The sequence below is a fragment of the Triticum urartu genome, chromosome 2, assembly GCF_003073215.2.
Source record: "Triticum urartu cultivar G1812 chromosome 2, Tu2.1, whole genome shotgun sequence".
In the NCBI taxonomy this organism is placed as follows: Eukaryota; Viridiplantae; Streptophyta; class Magnoliopsida; order Poales; family Poaceae; genus Triticum; species Triticum urartu.
Window position 1 is genome coordinate 107922997 of NC_053023.1, and position 13205 is coordinate 107936201.

General features: G+C 42.4%; 1 protein-coding gene across 2 annotated transcripts; it reads right to left on the reverse strand.

Annotated features, from left to right (window-relative positions):
* Positions 1-7045: 7045 nt before the first annotated feature.
* On the reverse strand, positions 7046-11380 carry LOC125536165 (UMP-CMP kinase 3). 2 transcript variants are annotated; one of them, XM_048699318.1, is made up of 11 exons: positions 11283-11298; positions 10480-10607; positions 10313-10359; positions 9738-9792; positions 9510-9627; positions 9226-9382; positions 8996-9076; positions 8795-8902; positions 8487-8555; positions 8272-8329; positions 7046-7353 (listed from the first exon to the last, which is right to left on the reverse strand). In XM_048699318.1, the coding sequence occupies exons 3-10, from the start codon at positions 10355-10357 to the stop codon at positions 8321-8323; spliced, it is 642 nt and encodes a 213-aa protein (XP_048555275.1). In that variant the 5' UTR covers positions 10358-10359; positions 10480-10607; positions 11283-11298; the 3' UTR covers positions 7046-7353; positions 8272-8320. The 2 variants fall into 2 exon arrangements, with proteins under 2 accessions (XP_048555275.1, XP_048555276.1); XM_048699319.1 differs by lacking the exon at positions 10480-10607 and having other exon boundaries at positions 11283-11380.
* Positions 11381-13205: the final 1825 nt, after the last annotated feature.

Sequence of the window (13205 nt, forward strand, 5' to 3'; positions counted from 1 at the left end):
GTGTCTTTTGAGTCACGGAAACTCATGCAGTCTACGGCAAGGCCAGGGCGACGCACCGGAGTGCTGCAACCATGGAACGCCGGTGGCAAAAGTTGCCATCGGTCGAGGAGGAAGTTGCAACCGGTCAACGATGGGATTTGCAGCAAAAATTGAGAGTGGGGGAGGTTCCCCAGCAAGCACCGTCGCCGGAGACGATGTGCAGCCTCGCCGTTGGGAGCGGCGGCGATCTGGCGAGCTTTGCCGTCTCGTTCCCGTCTTGGATGTTTCTCTTCCGATTTGGGATTAGGAGGTGGGGAAGAGAGTCATGGGCACGGGGAATACGGAAGTGGGGACACTATTCTTCGATCTGACGGTTTCTGTACATCGCATCTAACGGCCACGGTTGGACCGGCCCAAAGTTTGGGCCGGCTGACCGGCGCAGAGTACTCGCCTTTGTGTATGTATTCACACATGTATCAAGTTTCCGATTAATACAATTCTAACATGAATAATAAACATTTATCATGAATAATAAACATTTATCATGATATAAAGAAATATAAATAACAACTTTATTATTGCATCTAGGACATATTTCCTTCACGTAGAACTCGATGCAAGAAGTGCAATGATGAAATGGTTTGTCATTTTGACGCGTGATTCCTTAAAATGACAAAAACAGTTTCGCAAATCTCGATAGCTATTTATAAATGGAAATATTGGATCTTTGGAAATAAAAGCACAAAAAAAACCACTCATCCTTTCTTTCCTGTGGAAAGAAATCCCACCAAAACTTCAAGGTTGCGGCAAGTCACACACATCTGGTGTGCTTCTTGTTACCACGAAAAGGAGGCGAGAGTTCTTTTTATGGGGTGAGAAATTTCCAATTTATTCATCATTATGGCAGTACACGGAACATTAGAGGTAATAAAAATTACAACCTGGTCCATGGACCACCTAGCGACGACTACAAGCACCGGAGCGAGCCGAAGGTACGCCGCCATCATCGCCCCTCCCTCAACGGAGCCAAGCAAACCTTGTTGTAGTAAACAGTCGGGAATTCTTCGTGCTAAGGACCCAAAGGACCAACGCAGCAATCATCGCCGATGAAGAGATTTGTAGATCGAAAAGATCGAACTTGTAACCACACAAACGAAGACGAGCTGGATCTAAATAGATCCACTGAAGACCAACACCGACGAAATCCCGCAAGATTTGATGGAGACACACCTCCACATATCCTTTGGCGATGTTATTCGTACCATCGGGACGGGGATAAGACATGGGAGACATTATTCCCATTAAGGGACATCGCCCCGCCACACTACCCCGAAAGACGTTGAACCTAACAAAAAACGAGAACGGGTCCCTCCCGCCGGTGAGGAGCCAAGATCCTCCGCACCTCCACGGCCCAAAGTCCATCAAAGGTGGCGCAGATCGACGGCGCCGGCGGCGGGAGCAGAAAACTGACTTTTCTTGAGGAGGAGGAAAGACACTTACGATAGTTCCCTGGGAGGAGGCGAGAGTTTATTTGCAAAAGATGCCCTCTAGTCACTAATGTTATTACGTCAAATTAGATGGGATTCGCACAAAGGCGTCCGAGCTAGACTAGCCTATTAGATAGCGTACACACAATTTTTACCGTGTTCGTCTTTCCTAGCATGTTTTTTCTGTTTCGTTGTTCTTAATTGTTTTTCCTATTTTGGTATTTTTAAAACATGAAAATTTTGTTTTAATAAAATTTGAGAATATTTTTTGAAGTTTTTGAAAATTTTAATAAAACTAGTCATTTTTTAAACATGATTTTTTGGGAAAAACTTTATTTTTTAAAACAAGGTGTTTAAAAAAAGGAAAATTTCAAATTTTGGGAACATTTTTTAAGTGCGGACAATTTTTATACTTGAAATTTTTTGAACCTTTATTTAAACAGAGCAATTTTGAAATTTTTACAATTTATAAATGAAAAATATTGGGGAAGATGTTTTTTTAAAATTTTGAACCTCTTTTTAAAATGTCAACATTTTTTTCAATTTTAAATTTTCTAAAAACACTATCATTTAAAAATCGAGACCAATATTTAGGACAAGGGAGGAAAGGAACAAATAAAAACCAAAAAAACATGAAGAAGACAATAGAAAAAACAGATAAAATTAAAACAACACCAAAACATTATAGCCTCTAAAACTTAAAAGGAAGGTTCTCAAAACTGTGATTTAACATCTATAACTAGCTAATGGGCCAGCCCACCTCAGTTTTCTTCGATGGCCCTTGTGCAAAGCGACGACAATTCGATGCAACATGCAGGGAGCCGAAATAACTCATTCCGGAGTACTCCTTCTAAAGATCATTTTTATCTCCCTAGGTTGCGTGAAGTGGCGCGCTGTATGTGCATCACTTGTTGCAACCTGTGAGCTTTCTCTTTTTTTCGTAAATCACTTTATTCAGAATGTTTTATTTTCTAAACCATACGTCCAAATCTCAAATCATTTTCACCGTTGGACCCCTCACGTCGAGATATTTAAAAGTATGTTGATATGTTTTGACGAACTTTTTTTCACAAAACTCTGGTGAAAGAAAAAAAATAGACAACGCGTTTCATTTTCAAGAGGCACGGCCGTGCCTCTCACGGAATGAAAAGAGAAAACACGTTTTTTTTCGTCTCCGAGAGGCACGGCCATGCCTCTTGCGGAAGCAAAACCGTGCCTCTCACATAAGCAAAATTGTGCCTCTCACAGAAGAAATTTTCTTTTTCATTTTCGAGAGGTATGGTCGTGCCTCTCACGGAAAGAAAAAAAAATATAAAATGCGTTTTTTTCGTTTTCTCCATGCCTCTCACGGAAGCAAAACCGTGCCTCTCAAGAAAGAAAAAGAAAAGAAAATTGTGCTTTTTTTCTTTCCGAGAGTCATGGTCGAGCCTCTTGCGAAAGCAAAACCATGCCCCTCGCGGAAGGGAAAAAACGTATTTTTCACGCAAAAAATAATCAATTTTTTATCCAACAGCTAAGAAAGACTGATGGAAAACCAAAAACCCCCAAAAAATATCTAAAAAGCTGAAAACGCATACAGAAAAATAAAAAAAATCCAGAGGGAGCGCCAAGAGCGCGACAGGTGTCGCGCTCTCAGCCCATCCCCGAGTCATCGTTGGGAGGCTCTGGAAGGAGCGCTCGTCAACTAGTTGCTCTTGCAGGGAGCTCCTTTTTCAGCGCGTGGGGCGCTGGGAAACGTGCCAGCGCACATCAACTCCCCTCCCGCGCGCCCCTCGTTGGCCGACCCATAAGTGGGGTCGAGCGCCCCAGTTTTTTTATTCCATATTTTTTTCTGTTTTTTATTTTATAAAAAAAGGAATATCAAGAAAGTTCAAAATTGAAGGGAAAAATGATTTGGGGAAAAATGTTCCAGAAATCATAACAAGCTCATGGTTTAAAAAAATCATGATGTTTTTTTAAAAAATGTTCCCATATTGTAAAAAAGTTCATGGATTCACAAAGTGTTCATACATTTCAAAACAATGTTCGCTAATTAAAAATTTGATTAACTTTTTGTGAACTTGGTGGACAAATTTTTTATTAAGAACATTGTTTTTTGAAAAATGGATTATTCTTTTTGGATTCAATGAACATTTTTGTGAACTTGGTTCACAAAATCGCCCAACATGCATCAAATGGAAATCGACCAACGTGAGCCCCTGTTGCCCCGTCCTGGCACTAACTGGACCAACCCAGGTTTCTGGAAGAAAAAAAAACTGGACCAACTCAGTAAGCATAGCGAGGCTATCCTCGTACGTACTTATTCTCTGCTTTTTAATCTTTTGTCAGTTTTATTCTTTCAGTGGTTGTTCTATTAAAATACTTCTAAATTTTATTAAAAAAAGTTCATGAATTTCAAAAAATGTTTGTGTGTGTTTTTAATGTCCATGATATTTTCCCTGAACTTTGAAAATGTTCCCGGATCTCAAAAAACGATTCTTGATTTAAACAGGCACCGGCGGTGAATATGATGATTGTACACTCACCTCAGGGTGACTCCTTCGGCTGTGAGGTAGAGCGTGGGCTGGCGATGCTCTTTGACACAACAACGACCCGCGGATTGAGCGTTGAGTGCGAGTTTGATGGTGCGGCGCGTGACGGTGTGGTCGGGTCGGTTCATGCACTAAGAATGAAGCAAGAGAGGGAAAAGTTAATCAGCAGGAGGGAGGGACAGAGGAGGTCGTGCACATATCTTGGGCAAAGAGATAGGCTCGGGAGAGGCTAACGAGTCTAGGGGAGCGCGGTGCGGTCGCCACGCAGAAGTCTGCCGCGTTGGCTAGAGGTGGAAGACAGATGTGCCCTTTTGGGCTGTGTTGGGATGAGCTTACACCGGTCTTTAACTTTTTTTTCTTTGTTTTCATTTATTTGCTGACAATTTGAATTTAATTAAAATCCAAATGAGCACGGAATCTTTTGGATATTTGTAGAGAGAATTTCTTATTTGGCCCTTTCTTAAATTTTGCTTCCTTTTTTGGCCCAAAAAACTTGTTTCTTCCTTTTTCGACACTCAAACTTTATTTTGTTCCCTATGTGACACTTTAGTCAGTTTTGGCTAGTAATGGTGTTAAGTCTAACTTAAAAGACCATTTTACCCCTAGTGTAATATGTGACCCGATTATTTACATGCAAACACAGAGGTCTCTTTGTTGGATAAACAAATAAAAAGTAGTACTATGTGTATAATCATAAAAAAAGTATTGCAGGGGAATAATAATAATAATATGAGTGAAACAATGACGACAATTTTTTTTGCGGGATAAAAAAAACAATGATGACATATCCAATCGATCAAGAGCTAGCTTCTACCGCTGGCGTGAGGTAATAGACGAGCGTGCACTGTTCCAAGCAAAAATCGATTAAGCTGCTAGCATCCTTGCTTATTGTGCTTGCTTTACACGTAGTGTGTTAGCTCTTTTGAAGCACCGATACGCACACAAGTATACTACAGGACAAGCATGCACACACACTCAGTAAGCACGCACGCATTGACACATGCAAGCGGCAGCAAGCGTGCAGCCATCACGCACGCAGCACGGTACCAGCAAGGCAGCAAGCACACGGCGGCGGTTGCAGCAATAGCCGGGGGCACGCTCGCGTAGTCGAGCCCAAATACTCGATCCAATCTTTTTTCTGACATATTACCACCAGGGGCAGCATTGTCTTTTTACATGCCATTTAACAACGCCGGATGGAAAAGTGGATGAAAGTGTTAGATAGGGAACAAAATGAAGTTTAAGTGTCAAGAATGGAAGAAAAGTCTTTTGGGTCAAAAAGGCAAGCAAAATTTAAGAAAGGGCCAAATAAGGAATTCGTGGCATCCATGGACCCTTCCAAGTGCACATAAAAAAAATCAGGAATTTTGAGCTTATATTTCTATTTTATATGAATATAAACCCAATTCAAATACAATATGGATTAATTTCAAAGCCCAAAAATAATTCCCTTAAGCTCATGCCTAAACCTTAGGGCGTAAGAAGGGCATTTTGGATTTATTATAAAAAAAATTAGGGTTTTACCCTTCTTAATTAACATGAGGCTTGAATTTCCCTCGATTTCAAATTTCCAAAAAAGTAAATATGATGTCATGATATGCTTAACTACTCTATTACATTATAATTAACTAGGGTTGTGACCATTGTTCTTCGGAAATGTGATGTTTGACCTTTCCTACTGTACGTCCTCATTGCTTTTCTCTACGGGTCAATAGATGAGAAGGCCTGGCCCACATGGAGTATGGTTTCATTCATATCTGCATATGTGAAATATCTAGAATTGAATTTCATATCTTCGTCATCTGAATCTGGAAGCTCAAGTCCGTCAACTTCGTAATTGTCATCTTTCTTAAGTTGCTTTCATTTTCCTTTCCTTTTGTTCTCTTCATCGGTTTGGCAGTTGTCGTTGACCAAATCATCATCACCTTCCTCCAAGTCATAGTCACTATCCACTATTTCTGGCTCATAGTCAGAGTCAGAGGAGTCATTTTTTTAATCACCTTCCTCCAAATCATCTTGAACAACCTGTACACTTGCTCTGCTTCTACTTATGCCTCTGTTGGGCTATCTGTAAAACAGCATGCCCCAATGCTCTGATCTGGCCCAATGCTCATATCTGCACCATTGTCCTGCTTCTCCTCTCTTCTGCATTTCATAGGACTGATAGTAGCAGGCAAGTGTGTAGCAGGGTTTTAAAAAAAACATCATCCCATTCTGCATTGACGTTATTTACGCGTTCTAGATAGAACATGTGATACCTATGTCCCTCTCTAACCATTGCGCAAATGCAGTTTTTGTCACTGTTCTTTGAGATCAACCGAAGCTCATCTTCATTTGTTTGACTACCAAGCAGGAGCAAATAGGTCTTTATTTTCCCTTTGTGCTCATATCCCAAATCCTCGATGAGATCATCCAACATTTCCATGCATGTTGTACTGCATTCACAGAAATCATAGCAAACCTTCTCCCTGTTCAGCGACTTATTGCATCTGTGACCTATGAAAAATCCCCCATGAACAAACTCCAAGTGAAACGATCAGTGTGTTGTACTGACTAAAATTCAGAGGAAACAACATGTTCAATTCAGTTGTAATAAAACCTCACAATTCCTCCTAAACCCTAATTAAATTGGAACCAAATCAACAAAAAACGTACAATAGACCAGAGATACATTGCAAATGAACATAGCTGAGATTCTTAAGCGGAAAAGAACTAGGGCTATAACCGTAATGGAGCTCACCGTACTCGGGAACATGCCCAAGTTGGAGGACCAGAGATGCATTCTACTCGTTCTGTGGTGAACCTCAGTGTACCTTGATGATCTAGGTATTTTGCCTTCCCATAATAGTTGTTGTACTTTGTAAATGGATGGTTTTAAAGAATAGCACAAATGCCTGCAAACAATGACCAAACAAAAATTGGCTAACACACGCAATCAAATTATGCAAGTTTGTGTAAACACTTTGTAAATACCAACATTTTCTGAGCATGTAACATTGCGATGCAAAGTGCACACTGAACAGACATTGGCAAGGGTCACTCTGTATCTTCAACAGAAGAACCAACAGTGTATAAAGAATGTAAATATGAGTGAACATGTGATAAGTTCAATTTTCTGTAATACAACCGGATAGCCCATGGGCACAAGGTCTGATTCGTCCTTTCAGTAAATTACACAATGGTACAGGAACACTACATGGGATACACCAACAATGGGTGGTAAATAAAAACTTCTAGCAGGAACACCACAAACCAGATCTAACTTATTGCTGGCAACAAATCAAATTGTCTACTGATAAGTCTGATCTATATTAAGGGTTTGTAATCACAGATATGTAGTCACACTTGAGCAAAACCTGCAAGACATCATAACGAGGATTAAACAGGTATGCTGTGACAGCAATAACCAGATAAATACATTTTTATCGAAGGGAAGAATTGAAAAAGGAAAAAATTGCTTCTTCCAGGCAAAAGAAAACAGTGTGATTAAGGTCAGACTTATGTGGAGTTTATCAGTGTAATAGTTCGATATTCATAATAGCATAAGGCACATTCAGAAGGGATTAATGAAAATTCTGATGAAAGTGAAAAGCGGGAGGGCATTTTGTTTTCTCAAAGTAGTACTCACTTTTAAGTTAAGTTTATCAGTGCAATCAGTAGTAGTCACTCTGAACGAGTACCAACTAATAGCAGATGACTCATTCAGAAGATAGATTTAGAATTTAGTGAAAGCAAGAGGGGAGTTCGTCAAAGTGAGATATTTACATTAACTTGGGTTCAGAAATCTCATGTCAATTTAAACCCTTTGTACAGAATCACATAACAAAGTTTCCACTGATAGGGTTCAAGAACAACGACATGGAAGCAGCAGAACGCCTTCCAGGGTACAGTATCACCATAAAGCTATGTGCTGTTTATTGCATATTTCAAAGCAAATATTACTGCAAAGGCACTAACTACCATAACTTCTGAAAGACCCTCATGGTTCTAGCATTAAATGCAGAGCAAGCAAGAAGTCCGTAGTACCATCATGACTGTTGGATCATGAATTTGATATATCCTCATTCAAATGTTGCTGGTACTAATATATCCAAATTAAGTGTGACTAAGAATGTTTTTTTAGGTCAACCTGACAGCTAAACAGATCCCCACCCTGGATCTTATTGCTCAATTTCCCAAACAAATAAGATGAATGGCTGTGCCACTTATGAAAATTGCCTAAAAACCAATACGAAAAAGAATGTAATGAAACATAAAAAGGAGAGAAGTTATACCTTGTATGAAATCATTCCATTTATCACCTTTGTGGTCCTTTATACTGTTCTATGTAGCCTGATATATAATAACATAATGTTATATAAAAATATACAAGTGTCATGACATTCTCGTGACAGGGGGAACTATTTAGCTTTTAGCATAGAAACAAACATAATATTTAGCGTTGAAATGCTACAAACGAAAGATAAAACAAGTACAATTAAACAATTACCTTGGCATATGGGGCAAAAATGGCTTTGACATCTTCAAACACCTCAGGAATTGGTTTTGCAGCATCGATCTGATCATACGCAAGTTGGGCAGTAAGTTTGAAAGTGGACAGATTCCGAAAAGGGTAGTAAAGTGCATGAAAAAAAACCCAGTCCTCATGCATGCAAGACTGTTATCCCAGTATATTGTTCCTTCGGGGTTCAGACTAACGTGTTCCCTAAATGTTCAATTTTATAACCCCCATGCATGCATGTGGAGATGCATTCCTTTGAGGTTCCCTCATTAGTCATTGTGGGAGTGCAGCAATACCTTCTTAACCTTGTCCTTCGCGTCATAGTACTCAATCACAGGCAAACTGGATTCAACAAAAACTTTGAATCTCTTCCTGATAGTCTCGATGTTGTCATCAACTCTACCCTGCAAAACAATACAAATTGTTGGAAACACGAAAATGGTGGTTTTGATAAGGACACATAGGCCAAACATGAGCACATATGTGAAGAATGAAACCTCATTGCGTCCCAAAAGACGTCTTTCCATCTCTTCCTCAGAACAATTGAAGAATAGCACAAATGCAGGCGAAATTTTTGTCTGAGAAAATGTGAAGCAATCAGCAATCTTGCAAAGTCATTTATACGTACATTATGATGGAAGACAAGAAGAAGCTGAACTATTATGTGAGTTAGTAGTGAAAAGTGAAAGAACATCAATTTTGAAGTGCAAGGAGTAGACGAGCTTACAACATTCTCGAACGCAGCACGATTCTCTTCATTCCTTGGAAACCCGTCAATGAGGAACTTATCATTCTCATTCTTTATCATGGCTTGCTGCAAGAGCTTTATAGTCACCTCCGACGGAACAATCTTTCCCTCCTTTATCATGTTCTCAATCATAGTTCTGTAAAATTAAGTGTAAAAATAAACATAGGTGCATGCAAATGTTAAATAATAAATAGATTGACATGACGAATATAATTTTCATAAAAAAATTGCTCTAGAGAAACTTATGAAAGAAACTAACATACCCATTCTCAGAACCAGATTTAATCTCCGCGCGCAAAAGATCTCCAGCACTAAGATGGGTGAATCCAAAGTGTTCAACAATGTTGGAACACTGTGTGCCCTTTCCACTTCCAGGACCACCTGTGTGTAAATTCTTGGGTCAGGTACAGAAGAAAGTTTATTTATTTAGATACATGTAATGCTTGATAATACGCATTTGATGGTCAGATATATTATCAAAGAAAGTTTACCAAGAACAAATACTACTGTGACTTTCTTGTCACCCAACATGTTCTCAGCAACCACCTGCATGAAAAACAAAGTTTCGGCCATAAGACAAACAAAGAATCATGAATAGCAAAATTTCTGTGAGACAAGGGAGTTTCATTTACTGCCTATATGAAGCGTTGCTCAAGGTGCCAGAATTATATTGGCAGTATGCTCAAGAATTCAAGTTCTTTGGACACGAGTCCAACAACAATAATGTTTATCTATTCCAAATTAAACTAAATGGTTAGATAGTACTCCCTCCATTCACAAATATAAGATGTTCTAACTTTTTTCCGAATTGGATTCATTTCAATCCGTATGCAGTCCATATTGAAATATCCAAAACATCTTATATTTATGAACAGAAGTAGATGTAACACGGTGAGATTCAGGGCACAACGCTTGTGTGAAAGAGTTAATAAATTGAAGAATGTCCGCTAATACTGTAAACAGAAGGCATTGCACATCCTCAATGAAGAAGTGCGCCTTTGCAGCAACAAGTGCTTATCTAATATATCCAGGGAATGAGGAATGAAAAGTAATGCCATACACGTACCTCCTTCTCAGTCACAACTGCGGGAGCATCCACAACCGTGCCCATGGCTGAAAATAATTCGAATATTCAGTTTAGAAGTTCTAGTTATGCATCTCAAAATGAAAAGAGAAGAAATACAACATGTAAAACCACCACTCTATATGGTGAAGATGAGGAGTGGCACTAACATTGTTTAAGGGCTGAGGACACTTTGGTTATTTAAACCACTTAGAAAAATCAGGGAGTTTGATTCACTAATTACACATAAACAAACCCTTAAACAGCATTGCACTGATTGAGTAGACTCCCGAATTACCTGTACAGGATCACAATCAGTATTCTCATTTCCAACCAACAAAAATAAGTGCAAGTTTCCGAGCTCATCACCCAAAAATTACCCGTGACCCATGCCTAGCATCAATCAGGAGAGATGCAAAGGCAGGATCACACACTGTTCCAGAAAAGGATATTTCTTCTCCTTCCACCTAACCAAGGGATATTCGCTGTTATGCTTACAAGCATACGGGTCCATTTTAAAATGAGCTAGACAAACAAAAGGATCACAATTACAACCCGATTTAAACTTAGATCTCCCTTGATTTCCCGCCGCTTACAGCTAACATAAACAAAGATCAGAACAAGCAGATCACCCAGCGTTAATACTATTTCAATTTTTCTCTATTTTGATTCGGACAACATAGATCATCCAGCCCTCTAAACTCCCAGTGCAATGATCCCTAGATCCAGCTGCAGGCGCGCAACCCTAGGACCCCTCCTCGTCAGATCTGCATCCCGGACTGCCGCCGGACCCAACCATTTCGGCCGGGAGACGGGATCCCTTCCCTCAACCCCCGGATCACGCGGACTACACCCCGCCCGATAACCCGCCACGGGACAACATTCGAGACGCACTCCAGGTGATAACAACAACAGGCTAGCGAGCGAGCAACGCCGCCAGATCTCGCAACAGGGCGGCCGGGATCTCACGTACCTCGGCGCCGGCGGATGAGCTGGGCTCCGAATCGAATGCCGGTGGAGGGGTCGGCGCGGCGGCGAGAGCGAGAGGAGCGAGGCGGAGGAGGAGGCCGTTTAATACGCGCGCGGCGCGCGGCCAGGTGGAGGGGAAGGTGGTGGGGTCGTGGGGGGCGGGCTCCACGCGGGGTCTCCGCGGGAAAGCGTGGCGTTTGGCCGGTGGGGACACCGACCGGGCCGGAGGTGTCGGCGCAACGGGTGGAGCGGGCGCGGGCTGGAAAGCTTCGAGGAAGCGGAGCTGGGAGAGAAGTCGGCTCGTGGCCGGAAGCGGTGAGGGGAGAATGTCACATGGAAATTGACGGAAATCACGCAGAAATGTTTTTAAGTTTTGAAAAAAATCTTTAAGATACAGGATGTTCATATGATGATGTTCCATTAGCATGTGAAAATTCAAGTTCAAACACATTACGGGGTGTGAGCTATAAAAAAAATCAGCATTGAGTAGTGTTCACCATTCGGCATGAGTGGTGACTAGCTCAAAAACAAAACAATGAACATCACTATTTATGTTGATTTTTTCTTTTTTATAACTTGCATCTCATGTTCGTTTCATCTTTGAATTTTGCATGGTAGTAGAATATAACCCGAACCTCTTATAATATTTACACCCGGGCACCTCAAACCCTCATCAAACATCCGGGCGCCCCGTGCAGTCATTGATTGGTCATAAAATTTTGATCCAGGCGGACGCCTCAAACGCCCGGGCGCCCGAGCTGACCAGCACCCCTTATATCCGACCTAAATATGGGGTGGATATGGTAGCGCCCGGGCACGTCAGCACATCGGACCCGGCCCATACTGGCCCACCCAACCCACATATATTCCTTCATCCGGTCGTCGGATCAAACCCTAGCCACTTCACTCCACTCCCCTTCGCCACCCAAGCTCATCTCCGGCGATCTCCGGTCATCTCCTGCATGGCGGGCAGCGAATCCGAGTCCTTCACCTCTAGATCCATCGACCCGAGCTCATCCCACGCGCCCCCGAGGAGGAGATGGCCGTCCGGCTTGCGCTCCGCCGCTCCCGAGAGGACGCCCATGCCCGACAGCGCTCCGACTCCTTCCGTCAAGAATCCATTGCGTCCGCCCAAATGGCGCATGGATCCGACGCTAGGTGTGTTGTCGTTGCCTCGCTGGAGGCGGTGCGGTCCGCCTGGCGTCCGAACGCGAGGGCGGATGCACAACCCCTCCATTGGCGCGCCGAGCATCAGGACACACCATGGGCCTCGTCCGACAAGAACATGGCATGGCGTGCCCGCCGTGCGAGGTAGCGAGCACGGGAGGCGACGGCAGCCCATGCAGCGGTGGACGTCGGCGAGGCGGAGTCACATTCTCCCCCCCCCCCCGTATGGAGCAGTAGTCCGAACGCCGCAACCACATCGTGGTGGACGTCATCGGCTCGTCCCAGGATGGATCCATCATCGATCTGACGTCTACCGGCATCCAACGGATTCCGGGCTCCGATGAGGAGGAGTAGGGCATGGGAGATGGTGGCGCCTTGAGTCCCTTGAACCGGCCTGTATCCATGCCCTACTCTACCTTGTCAGCAACCGGACCAACACTCTGGTGAGCGCAGCCGGCCGCCGGACATGGCCACGGCAGAATCAGGCGAGCTCCGGTTAGATTAGATTTCATGTTGCATGTAATAATATGGATTTGAGGTTTCTAATTTGAGGTGCCCTATTGTAGAATCAAATATTTGAGACGTGGCCAGTCACTATCCGCGGACGAGCCCGGTCGCGTCTGTGGGCGTTTGAGGGGTCGGATTGAAGACACCCGACTGTAGATGCTCTTAACAACCTGTACTTTTTTAGATGTTTTCAAATCTTTCAACCGTGGTTTTTGTGAAGTTTTTTTGAATCTTGGTTTCCGTGCGATATTCT

Bases quoted from the DNA above. Each gene is read 5' to 3' on its own strand.
- LOC125536165 (XM_048699319.1), bottom strand. From the start codon at position 10,357: ATGGGCACGGTTGTGGATGCTCCCGCAGTTGTGACTGAGAAGGAG. The intron at 9,383-9,509 runs GTATGTTAGTTT...TTAATTTTACAG, and splicing joins AAATCTGGTTCTGAGAATGG to AACTATGATTGAGAACATGA. The intron at 8,556-8,794 runs GTATTGCTGCAC...GCGTATGATCAG, and splicing joins CGAAGGACAAGGTTAAGAAG to ATCGATGCTGCAAAACCAAT.